At 48.1% G+C, this 13,176-nt stretch overlaps 1 protein-coding gene across 1 annotated transcript in view; it reads left to right on the top strand.

The window, feature by feature from the left end:
* CCDC102A (coiled-coil domain containing 102A) overlaps positions 1-12,935 on the top strand; it is a 36,845-nt gene extending 23,910 nt beyond the window's left edge. The window contains exons 6-9 of the mRNA XM_033157445.1: positions 1,156-1,365; positions 2,823-2,993; positions 4,340-4,443; positions 12,469-12,935. Coding sequence (XP_033013336.1) covers positions 1,156-1,365; positions 2,823-2,993; positions 4,340-4,443; positions 12,469-12,595 — 612 coding nt within the window. The 3' untranslated portion in view covers positions 12,596-12,935. The remainder of the gene's footprint in view (positions 1-1,155; positions 1,366-2,822; positions 2,994-4,339; positions 4,444-12,468) is intronic.
* Positions 12,936-13,176: the final 241 nt, after the last annotated feature.

Raw genomic sequence — 13,176 nt, 5'->3', positions numbered from 1 at the left:
TGTGGCTCTGCTAGTACAAAAGCTTTCAGACTTGTTCCTTTTGACATTTGGAGATAGGAGTTCAAATTCTGAGGCAGACGTGGTGATTGTTTGTTTGCCGTAGTGTTTGACTTCAGACTTGGTTGCAGGGGGCCAGTATTACATTGCCTTGTCAATCCACACACAGCTTGGAAGAGATGTCACTGAGACATTGGGCTGCCCCAAATGGTGAAGTTGCAGAAAGGGTGTTGGAGGAGCATCCTTTGTAGACAGAAGGTCTCAGGTTAACTTCCTGGCACCTCCGCTTCAGAAGATTTCTGATTGCTCAGCTGGAAAAGATCTTGGCAGCAGCTCTCCAAGCAGAGTAGCCAGCATTGGCCTAGGTAGAACCAAAGTCTCCACCCTTGGAAAGCTTCCTATGTTCATACGCCGAGTGTCCATCCCAGTGACCCTTGCAGCATCACAGATTTGCACATCACACATGGCTTTATTGGTTCCCCTAGAATTATAGCCTCCTTGGTATGTGTTCTGTTCAGACAGTGAAAGTACAGACCTTTTCACTGGTGGCCCCTTGGCTGTGGAATATTCTTGCCAAGGAGGCCCGCCTAATGCCAGCATGGTCCACTTTTAGGTGGCAGTCAAAGACATTCCTGTTCTCCCAGGCATCTGGAGACATCAGGCAGCCTGTTCAGCTTGCTTCTTTTGAACTGGCTGCTAATGCCCCATGGGTAGTCCAATGAACTGACCTGGACCTTGCAGTGGTCATCTGAAGAAGTCCTTCTTCATGTGCCCCCTCCACAGAAGGCCGGAAGGTGGCAACATGAGGAACGGGCCTTTTGAGTGGTGACTTCCCGCTTGTGGAATGTTTTCTCTGGGAAGTCTCTCTTGGCCCCATTGTTACATATCTCCAGGCACCATGAGAAAACATTCCTTTTTAACCAGGCCTTTGGCTTTTAATTATCTATGTCCTCTTAGAATGGGTGGGATCTTTCTAATATGTTTTTCTCCTTGGTTTTAATGTTACATATGTTTGGTTCGTTTTGTACGTCTCGTTGAGTCTCCATGGCGGGAAAAAAGAAAAAGAGTGACTAACAAATTTAATAATGGGGAAGCTGGTTCCCGCAGACATCTTTCCAGCAGCAAGACTGATCCTCTTACACTCTCCTTTCCCCAAAGATGGAGCGACTCCAAGCCGAGAACGCGGCGGAATGGGGCAAGCGCGAGCGCCTGGAGACAGAGAAGCTTAACCTAGAGCGAGAGAACAAGAAGCTGCGGGCGCAGATTGAGGATGTGGAGGAGGTTCTGGCCCGGAAGAGGAGGCAGACGGTCAGCGCCCTCGACACCGATTTCAAGACCATCCAAGCAGAGCTGTTTGAGAAGAACAAGGTGACATAAGCTTAAGGGAGGGAGATCACCCTGGGGGCAGGCAGAAGGTAGTATTTCAGACCTCAGGGAACCTCACTTGTCAAACCTGACCTTTGGACGCTGCAAGAAGCTGATCTCACTGCTGCTTTACTCAGCTGTGACGTTCCTAAATAAATAACTGGGACCCACAGCAAAGCACTGCAGCATGGAGATCTCCGGTTCTTGTGTTCCAGCCCGTCAGCTATGCGTTCTTCCAGGATACTCCAGTCAGTTCCATTTCACACACAAGTCAGTATTCTGCTGAACAGCTCACTGGGCTGTTTTTATTTCCTTCTCCATGCCAGGTATTTTTTCTAAAGATTTTTGTACTTCTGTACACACACACATATTTCTGTTCTCCAACCAGACAAGGAAGAATATTATCGGAGTTTGGAGACATATTTCAGCCAGGCAGAAACACTCAAAGAGGAGCCAAGCCAAGTGGAGCATGAGAGTCTTAATCTCAGAGTCATGGATTCAAGTCCCACACTGGGCAAAAAGATTCCTGCATTGCAGGGGGTTGGACTAGATGACCCTTGTAGTCCCTTCCAACTCTACAATTCTGTGATTCTATGAAGGCTGATGGGTTTATTTTAAGAGGTGCATCAAAGGTTGCTTTCTGACAGTCAACACCAGGGGGCAGCCAACCCTTTCCATTGGCAGAGACAGAGACAAGACCAGTTCAAAGTAATTTCCACTGGGCTGCTGCCTTACGCTGTTGCAGCAAAAACAATATAGAGCAGCCTTCCCCAGGCTGCTGCCCTCCGGAGATGCTTTGCACTAAAATTCCCATCCGTAGCACTGGTTGAGACCGATGGGAGTTGCAACCCTAAACATCTCTGGAGAAAAGCTGACACAAGAGTCTTGTGGCATAAACAGCTGCCTCATTAAATCTGTTCATCTTTTAAGTTGCCACAGACTCTTTGGTGTTTTTTTCTGTGCAAAATAGGAGCTCAGTAAGAGACACTCAGGACTCCTCCAGAAGACCCGTTTATTGACCATTTGTCCAGATTTAAAATTTCACAAAGCTTGCACGGAGGTTTATACAATATTGGTGCTTTTGGTTGAATTTGTTTGCAGAAAGGTTACACCTCTTCCAATCAATCGATGGTTTTCCCATGCTTTTTAATGTATTTCCTCATCACTTCCCTAACTGCAAAAAAACAAACAAACTCATATTTCCAGTATGCAATTAAATTTCTCTTGCAAAATACTGATAGTTTGGGGGGGTGATGCTCAGGGATCCTTAAGTATAAAACACACAAATTGCACCTCCTCTTTGAAGGTGGCGCAAGAGCAGAAACCACCACTTTTCCCTTTAAAATATGGGGGGGGGACTAAGCAAAGTGGCACTATTTTTTGTAAAACACACCCTAAAGCAGCAGGCTTCCTTTCTCGGAGAAGGTTGAGTACTCCCTCACCGCCGTTCCCTCCCACAGGAACTGGCCGACCTGAAGCATGTCCATGGTAAGCTGAAGAAGCAGTGCCAGGAGAAGATGGCCGAGCTGGCCCACGCAAACCGCCGGGTGGAGCAGCACGAGGGCGAGGTGAAGAAGCTGCGCCTGCGAGTCGAGGAGCTCAAGAAGGAGCTGGCCCAAGCAGAGGACGAGGTAACCCTTTGCAGCTTCCACGCATGTGTCCCCTTTTCCTGACCCTGCAGCTTCTTCTACTCTGGGGAACAGGTGCTCACCATTCCAAGATGGTTTGGGACCTGCTTCTGTGCTTCCACTCAACTCCCCACCCAACCCCCTCCTCCTGTTGTTGTCCCTATATGATGACAGCACAGGCTGTTTCCTCTGGACAGGCCTGCAAATTTCAACACTAACACAGCAGCATCAGTTCCTCCTTGCTCAAATCTGGCTACCATTCAGGGCATGGCTTTTGAAACTCTAAATTCCTATGGAGCCTGGCATATTTAAGATAATGTCTATTATTACCTCACAAGCCCGGGGAAGTGATTTGCTTAGGGTTACCCTCAATTTGGGTAGCTGGATTGGTAGAAATCATCCTTGCCCAGCCTGGGTGTCCCCTCCAGACGTTCTGGATTACAGCTCTTGAAGTGATGCAGTTATGTGCCTTTGTATGCCACGTTTTGCATTATCTGTGTGGAGAAGGGCTTGGCTCAGTGGTGGAGTGCATGCTTTTGCATGTGAAAGGTCCCAGGTTCAATCCCTGACGTCTCCAGCTATGCCAGGGGAAGGATCCTCTGTCTGAGAACTCAGGGTTAGGGCTACCAGCCAGAGCAAAAATATACCAGCGATTGGAGTCAGTATATGCCCAATTGTGAAAAGTCATATGAGAGTAAAAAAAAAAAAATCTTGGCTTTTCCTATTGCCCATTTGTCTGCATGGCTGTTTTATCGCAAGCTGGGCTTGCACAGCTTTGTGACCCACAGCTAATCCAAACACAGCCTCACAGTTTGGTAATCCCTTCTGCTTTTTGCTGGCTGCCTGGAACTGCAAGGATGATGGGAGGGGAGGATGTCAAGGAACTGGCAGGCTGGCAGACATGGCTGCAGGGTTCTGCATTCTGCTTGGTGCTGTCCTTGTTGCAAGCTATGGAGATAAGTGGAGATGGATTGGACCTTTCCCGGGACCCCAGTCCCCCAAAAAACAATGTACTTATGTGAGAGGGCACTGTGTGTACCCAAAATTCATTTGAATTACCTGTGCATGAGCTGCCGCTTCTGAAGAGGCAAGCAATATTTCAAAACCAAACATCTGATTGCCTCTTTGGGAGTGAGAGCTGTGCCAGAGCAAGATCAAACTGCACACAAGGTGTGTGTAAATTACCACTATGGCTTGTGTGCTGCTGCCTCTAGCATCCCACTTAAGACTTGGCTGCTGGTGTCTGGCTGACAATGAGGCAAAAAGCATGTTGGTAGTGAGGGTTCAACTCCACCTTCCCCGGCTGGGTGGCTGCCCTCACTTGTCTTGTGTTTCTGTCTGCTCTGCAGCTTGACGAGGCCCACAACCAGGCACGGAAATTGCAGAGGTCGCTCGATGAGCAAACAGAGCAAAGTGAGAACCTCCAAGTTCAGCTGGAGCACCTGCAGTCCAGGTAGGGGGAAGCAAAGGTCAGGCTAGGGAAGGTGAGAGATGAGCTCAGGGGTGGAGGAAAAGGGACTGGAACGATGTGACGGGCATGATAAAGCAAGCGGTGGATCTACTTGGGGACTGGTGTATTTAGAGGCAGAATATTTGGGCCAGGGGAATGAAAATCCATCCCTGCAAAGTTGTCTTCCGCTTTTGCACGGTGGGCTGTTTATTTTACACATACACATTCGTTGTTTGATGACTGTGACATCAGGTGGCACAACCAGTTGCAAAACCCAAAGTATTCATCTGTGCATGAGTAAAGGTGCTGCATATGCAGCCAGTTTTTCTTTTGAGGTTTTCTCTGCAGCAGCTCTTGAAGAGGCAAGCCACTGTTAAGTCTTTTAGAAAGGCTTGCCTCTTTAGGAAGGTGCTGCAGAGACAATTCAAAATAATTTATTGCTGGACACGCATCACATCTTCTTCATTTGGGTATGCCCAGGGTAGAGAAATCGAGTGGCGCCTTCCTCCTGTGTGCCTGGAGGCAGGGGTGGCTTTCTTCTGCAGCATCTAGCTTGGCTCACTTACTTAAGTGGTCTTTGACTATTTGTTCTCCCTGCACTTTTCTCTCCGCTCTCTGATGCACTTGCTCTCTGTTCGTAGCATGCTGCGGTCCAGATTGCATAATCCAGGGCTGGTAACATGGTGATCCATAAAGGCAGAATTTATGGACAACAGAAACACAGACTTCCTGGATTAGCAAACCGCTTTAGGTGGCTGCAAGTACAATCCTAACCTCAGTCAGGCACACCGAGCACACCCCAATACAACCTCTTGCTCACTGAACCTGTTTAGGATCCAGTGGATCCGTGGCTGTCTCAGCTCTGCTCTTTCCTTGCCTCTGATGGCTTTACACAGCTTTCTCTAACCAGGTGCCCTCCAGATGTTTTGGACTACATCAGCTGGATGGGGTTGATGGGAGCTGCAGTCCAAAACATCTGAAGGACAGTCTGTTGCAGACGGCTGCATTATTATTACTTACATTTGTATCCCACCTTCTTTCCTCCAAAGAGCTCACAGTTCGCCTCCTCCGCATTTCAACCTCACAACAACCCTGTGAGGTGTAGGTTAGGCTGAGAGCGCATGACTGGCCCAAGGCAACCCAGTGAATTTCATGGCCGAGTGGGGATTTGAACCCAGATCCTAATCCAAAACTTTTAACAACCACACTAGCATCCTTCGCCTTTTAACTCCCTTCCTGGATTTGTTCCACGCATCCTCCAGTTCCTAATTTTCCTTCTCCACAGACGCTGAAGTTGAAATCTTTGCCTTTAAAAAAAAAAGCATCCTCCTGAACCAACTCCTGGTAGTTTGTGATCACAAGAGAACATGCAAATCAGCTGTGGGTTAATTTAGACTGCAAACGAGAGCGAGTGCTGGGGTGTTAGCGCTTAAGCGCTGTTCGAAGACTAATTGGACAAGCTGTTGTCTCCCTGGAGGCCTTGCAGAAGCGGGAGTCCTTTCCAGGAAAGGAAGGTTGCATCAAAGGGTTGAAAAGGGGGGTGGGGTGGGGAGCCAGGTGGGAGAATGATCTCATTGATAAATTGGAGGAGAGCATCAAGGGGAACTCTTCAAATTGCAGTCATCCGTTTCTCAGCAGCTTACCTGTCAGCCGCGGGCTGCGGATGAGAGGGTGGGAGGGGAAGAAGGAATGTCGTGCCTGATCAGCAGAGAACAGTGATGGATGCTACAGAGCCTGGAGGCTGGCTTTCGGTCACCCTCGCCCCATTTCTCTCTGTCATGTTCGCTGGAGGCAGGTTGGGAGGTTAAATGTGGGGGGAACTCAATCCTTTAACCCATGCAGTTAGGGCCTTGTCAGAACTGGGCCCACCTAACCAGCCACACTCAAATGCACTGAATCAGTTCCAACCCCGGGGGCCCTTGCAATCTCCCTGTGGATACTAGGGTATGCCGATTCCCCGGTGCCCTTAAAAACATTCCCCCGGCAGCACCACCCTCAATGACATCTGCAGCTGCTTCTGCAATCAGCTTGGCCCTGCCAGTGGTTGTGAAACGAAACATACGTGACTAAAGGCAGGGGAAAGCCGCTTGATTTTTTAGGTGTTCGTATTTTGTCCCACTTAAAAGGGGGAACAAATGTGAGCAGGGCTTGTTTGCAGGTGCCAGCCTGGAAGTCTAGGGCTGGCTCCAGAGGCTGGCAGGCTTGGGCATTTTCCTGTGCCCCTGAGACTGGTACAGGGCTCACAGACTCAGCATTGCTCATCAATTTTACTTTGCATAGAAGAAATCCTAGACTGGTTGGATGCAGCGGGAAGAACCAGCTGAGGAAACTCCAAGGGAAGAAGGTTCAGAGCCCAGGGTGGGACAATGACGAGTGGTCAGAGGGAGAGGAGGGAGCAGACTGAGTTGGACAAGATGGCGCTCGGGGACCCTTCCAACTCTACAATTCTATGATTCTAAGAGAGGATTGGACAAATTCATGGAGGAGAAGGCTATCAACAGCTACTAGCAATGATGGCTATACTTTGCCTCCATGGTTGGAGGCAGCAGTACTTCTGAATACCCGTTGTTGGAAACCACAGGAGGGGAGAGGACTCTTGTGCTCAGATCCACTATAAGAACAGGAAGCTGGGCTAGATCCTTTGGCTTGATCCAGCAGGTTTTCTTACAAAGGCCACATGGAGCTCCTGTCTTCTGAATTGCGGGGATCTCATACCTTACAGGTTATGCTTAAAATTCTACAAGGCAGGCTTAAGCAGTACGTGGACCGAGAACTCCCAGAAGTGCAAGCTGGATTTCGAAGGGGCAGAGGAACCAGAGACCAAATTGCAAACATGCGCTGGATTATGGAGAAAGCTAGAGAGTTCCAGAAAAACATCTACTTCTGCTTCATTGACTACGCAAAAGCATTTGACTGTGTCGACCACAGCAAACTATGGCAAGTTCTTAAAGAAATGGGAGTGCCTGATCACCTCATCCATCTCCTGAGAAATCTGTATGTGGGACAAGAAGCTACAGTTAGAACTGGATGTGGAATAACTGATTGGTTCAAAATTGGGAAAGGAGTACGACAAGGCTGTATATTGTCCCCCTGCTTATTTAACTTATATGCAGAATTCATCATGCGAAAGGCTGGGCTGGATGAATCCCAAACCGGAATTAAGATTGCCGGAAAAAATATCAACAACCTCAGATATGCTGATGATACAACCTTGATGGCAGAAAGTGAGGAGGAATTGAAGAACCTTTTAATGAGGGTGAAAGAGGAAAGCGCAAAATATGGTCTGAAGCTCAACATCAAAAAAACTAAGATCATGGCCACTGGTCCCATCACCTCCTGGCAAATAGAAGGGGAAGAAATGGAGGCAGTGAGAGATTTCACTTTCTTGGGTTCCATGATCACTGCAGATGGTGACAGCAGTCACGAAATTAGAAGACGCCTGCTTCTTGGGAGAAAAGCAATGACAAACCTAGACAGCATCTTAAAAAGCAAAGACATCACCTTGCCGACAAAGGTCCGTATAGTTAAAGCTATGGTTTTTCCAGTAGTAATGTACGGAAGTGAGAGCTGGACCATCAAGAAGGCTGATCGCCGAAGAATTGATGCTTTTGAATTATGGTGCTGGAGGAGACTCTTGAGAGTCCCATGGACTGCAAGAAGATCAAACCTATCCATTCTCAAGGAAATCGGCCCTGAGTGCTCACTAGAAGGACAGATCCTGAAGTTGAGGCTCCAGTACTTTGGCCACCTCATGAGAAGAGAAGACTCCTTAGAAAAGACCCTGATGTTGGGAAAGATTGAGGGCACAAGGAGAAGGGGACGACAGAGGATGAGATGGTTGGACAGTATTCTCGAAGCTACTAACATGAGTTTGGCCAAACTGCGGGAGGCAGTGAAGGATAGGCGTGCCTGGCGTGCTCTGGTCCATGGGGTCACGAAGAGTCGGACACGACTGAACGACTGAACAACAACAACATACCTTACAAGCGCCCTGGGGGGGGGAGGAAACTGTTTCGGGTGCTGTGATCTCACACTGTGCTCTTGCCCCGAAAAAATGCCTTTCCCAGGGCTGTGAGAGATCTTGCCCCCCCCCCCAAAAAAAGTGCTTTGGGGGTGGGAAAGACGAGAGTGAGATCCAGGTCAAGTGACTCACCCAGGAGCACATCCTGGAAGATCCACGTCCTCGGTTTTGCATTAGAAAAAGTTGGATGGTATGGAATCTGTGGGGTTCTCAACAAGTTCTTTTTTTAAAAAAAATAAATGGGTTAGGTAGAGCGAGGGGAGATACAGTAAATGATCGAAGCGTTGGAGCTCCTTCCCTCAAGAGGTTAGGCAATAAAGGAGACTTGATAGGCATTTACAAGACTGGAATGTTGCCAAGGAACTGGAAACACTGGACCAGCAGGAGTAGGAAGGTGAGTGGCAGAGGCCCCTTGCACATGCTCTCCTCTTCCACTAGAGGGAGAGGAGGGCCTTGCGTGGGAATGATGAAAAGCAAGAGGGAGAGAAACGGGTCTCAAGGGCGCCACCCCCTTCCTCAAGGAGATCTAGAAACATGGAAGGATGAGGGTCAGAGGGCCCATGGGATGCTAAGCGAAGCACCTTTAAGAGATACTTCATTTTATTGCCTTCAAAAAGTTTTTTTTAAAAAAATAAAAATAAAAATGCATGCATGTTTCTCTAGCAATAAAACACTGGGTTGCCTGCCAGACAAATCGATTCTGCTCGATCCAAAGAGCTTTTGAGGAGGCAGCTGAGCTCTAAAGGAAAGCGATTTTTATCTGCTCCTTTTTATTGGGGAGGTTGGCATTAAATCATACGAGAATAATGGAGCCTTCCCTCCTCCTCCCTCACCAAGCCCACCACCCTCTTTCCTTAAATAATTCATTCCTTTTTTCCAGTAAAAAGCAACTGGAGTCAGAGGCTGCCACACCTAGAGAATTATCGGAGCGGCGTCCTCCTTGTGAGCTCCTGCGTGGCTTCAGATGGGAAATCCAGCACATAAATTTCCATGGGTGGAATTTAATGCTGGGATGATCAGGGAGCTGACAGTGCTGAGAATGCCTCACTGGCGAGGCTGAAGGGTAACAAGGCCCCCTGCAAAGGGAGCAGAGGGATTGAGACGCTGCTCTGCTGTCTAGGAACCGGCTACAGTCTCCGGGAGCTGTGGGCTCCTCCAAAACCAGTCCCAGCAGTTGCTCATAGCAGCAAACATTTTCCACATTTCCACCAAAACAGAGCCTTGGGACCCCTCTGCAGTGTCGTGAGTCTGCCTACCTCTTAGCCCCCAAGCCAGGCTCTAGGCCTTTCTGTTGACATGAAAAGCCCTAAGCAGTTTGGGACCGGGGTACCCAATACAGGGAGTGTCTCCCCAAGTGCAGACCAGACCGAGGTTTAAAATCCGCTGGTTGTTCTGTGGCAACGGAAGTGGGCCTTCTCAGTGGTAGGACCACCACTGGCCCCTTAGGAATGCCCTCCCCTGGGTGGTTCGAGGGGCAGAGGCATCCATGAGTTTTAAATGCATCTTAAAGACCTCTATGTTTCCTTCAAGACTCTTGATTCCTACTTTTAAAACTCTTCTCTCATGCAATTTGACCTAGGTTATACAGCAGGCACGGGGACCCTCTGGCCTGCGGGCAAATTAGGCCTCGCCAAGCTTCTAATATGGCCCACAAGGCTGTTTCCCAGCCCCACAGCCGTGGCCACCTGTCACTCATCCGATTTCGTGTGTAGGGCAGGTGAATCCACAGCTGCAAAGGCACAAGCCTCTACCCTCGTCTACAACAGCCAGGTTTGGGGATTTCCACAGGCTGCTGCCAGGCAGGATTCTGCACATTCCATGTCTGGAATAGGAAATTCCACATTGGCAGAGGGTGGCAGGACTGGCTAGAGGGGCACATCTACCTAATCCAACACCAGACCAGCACAAAGAGGTTTTGGATTACGGCCAAAGACAGAGGGAAGGTAACTTGCCCAGAGTTACCCAGTGAGTTCGTGGCAGCGGCAGGATTCGAACAAGGGGCCCCCTGATTCATAACTCACCGCACTACACCAGAAAACCAAGCCTTTCGTGAACCTCCCCAGATTCACTGTATATACACAGGTGCTGCCACCTAATGTGTCCTCAATACCCACTTGTGAACACCAGTCTTTTCCTCCACCACTGTCTCATCTGTCTACAAAAGGACATCTGGGCAATTGCTTCTCTCTTTGGTTTACAACCAACCACACCACCAGTATTAAACAGCCATGATTTATAGCAGAAGGGTGTTTTTTTTGGGGGGGGCAGGATTAGCAACAGTTCTAACAGAGGTTTTCTTTCCCTATCGTGCTGTAAAACGGGAAGGGTCACAGTTCTCTTCTGCGCAGACACAAGAATAAGAATTGTACAAATATAAACAATTCTCACATAAAGCCCTTAATTACGTGAGACAGCTAATTGCTGGTGGTGTTTATATTATTAGCATATTATTGGACTACTGAATATGGGGGGGGGGGGTGTTAGGTGTCTAAGTTCAGCCCGCAGGCCCCTGTGTCTGCCTTCCCACTCCTTGATAAAAGCTTCCAGACAATAATGTGCTGTTGGTTAAGCACCCTGAATCTGAAAAGGGTTTCAAGTGAACTTTGCTTGCTTTAATCAAAAGTCTATTAAGTGCTGCTTGGAACCACTGAGGGATGGTCTGTCCAGATCTGCCTTTATCAGCATGTAACACCCACTTAGTTGGATGAAGTTTAAACATGAAGCAGTAGCTGGGGGTGGGGGGAATAGATTTATTTATATCTCATAGACCTTAATGGGAAAGGTTAGTTTCTTGCTGAATATCTAAGCTAAAAACAAAAGGAGGGGTTGGAAATCTATGAATTATTCAGTCTCCTCCACAGCCTTCCCCAACCTCTGAATGCCTCTGACCACAGTTTGCTGGGAATCGCAGGAGGAGAGAGTTGCTCCCGGGCTTGGGTCCTGCTTGCAGGTGTCCCACGGGGGCATCTGGTTGGCCACTGTGCAAACAGGATCCTGGGCTAGGTTGGCCTGATCCAGCAGGCTCGACTTGTGTTCTTAACCTGGTGCCCTCCAGATATTTTGGACTGTGGCTTCTATCTGCCGGCATGGGAGCTGATCTGCACATGCAGGAAAAAGAAGTCAAACGTGCTCTACCACTTCAGGTTGCGGGGGGGGGGGCAGGGCTCACATATTTTTATACTACGCACAGTGTTCTTTTATATTGAAAAATGCCCCGCAAATCAAAAATGAGCACAACAGGAATGATTCTATCCCGGCCTTTTGCCAGCTATACTGTTTTGCTACTTGCAGAGGATTTTTAACAGGGGAGCGTTAAAAATGTGATTCCCCTACTTGTAGCTCAAAGCGATGCAATCTGTTGTACTATATTTCAAAATGCTCTGCCACTTCATTCATTGTATAGGGCAGACCAAGGTTTATTCCCTGGGAGCTTAAAAAAAAAAAGCTACTTGTTGGACCAGTTGCAGTTCAAACCTCCTCGAATCAAGCTTTTGAGTTACACAGAATTCCTCTTTGGGAATGTACATTAAATTCAGAACAAAGATGATATTATGTGTCTAGGCAGGAGTCGTCCTGCACTTGTGTATATGCTGTGGAACAGAGAAGCATGCACAGAGGGCTCCCCCTGGGAGCACATACCATGAACATGGTTGCAGCAAAGCACCAGTGCAAGGGGTGCATGGCCCAATAGCCCATATAGGGCTATCTTCAAACATTCCTGTTTACCCAGGCATTTGCTAGCTGAAATATGCTGTCACTGTTCTGTTTTATTGACTGTAACACATTGAAGGCCACTGGGTGATGGGAATGAAGGACACAAATGCAACACCACTAATAATAATAATAATAATAATAATAATAATAATAATAATAATAATAAGTGGTGTTGCATTTGAGCCCTTCATTCCCATCACCCAGTGGCCTTCAATGTGTTGTTGTTGTAATTATTATTGTTGTTGTTGTTTGTTTAATAATAATAGCAAAAAATATCGTTTCTCCTGGGACAGGCTTCGCCGTCAGCAGAACATCCCCCTTTTTGGGAAGATTCGCGGTTCACGCTTTGGCCCTGACAACCCTGGCGATGGCAACAGCGACCTGGATGAAGACGAAGACTTGCAGATCCAAGTTCCTTAGCAGCTGCCACTGGAGAGACACTCCAGGCTGCGACAGGGACACCAGATGCTGGCAGAGCTGGGCAAGGCCTGTGGGCTTAGGACAAGTGACTTGAGCTGCAGAACAGTGTTTGGCGTTTTCTTTTGCCAACCCCAGGGAGAACGAATGTGAAGCTGTGAGGAAGACTTTGGGAAAGAGCAAGCCAGGACTCCATGTTCTGGTCTCCACAGCAAGAAGGTTTGGTGACTAGGGTGGGGGCTAAATAGAGGCCCTGGGGAGATTTCATGGAGGGAGTTGCTAAACTTTATGGAAGGCGCCCTTTCTCTACAGCTCCAGTCCATAAAACATCGCTGATACTTTTTTTTATTTAAAAAAAAAAAGAGGAAGAAGTTCACATAGTCCAGAACAACAAGAATCATCTAGACCTGAGGGATAGCTCCGTCAGTAGAGCATGAGACTCTTAATGTCAGGGTTGTTGGTTCAAGCCCCACATTGGGCAAAAGAATCCTTCACTGCAGAGGATTGGACTAGATTTTTGTTCAAACCTCTCCACTGCTCTGACCTTAATTCCTGTCCAGCTAATGCCTCTACACAGCTGACTG

This window comes from Lacerta agilis, chromosome 8 (assembly GCF_009819535.1).
Source record: "Lacerta agilis isolate rLacAgi1 chromosome 8, rLacAgi1.pri, whole genome shotgun sequence".
Lineage (NCBI taxonomy): Eukaryota > Metazoa > Chordata > Lepidosauria > Squamata > Lacertidae > Lacerta > Lacerta agilis.
This window is presented reverse-complemented; position numbering and strand designations above follow the sequence as displayed.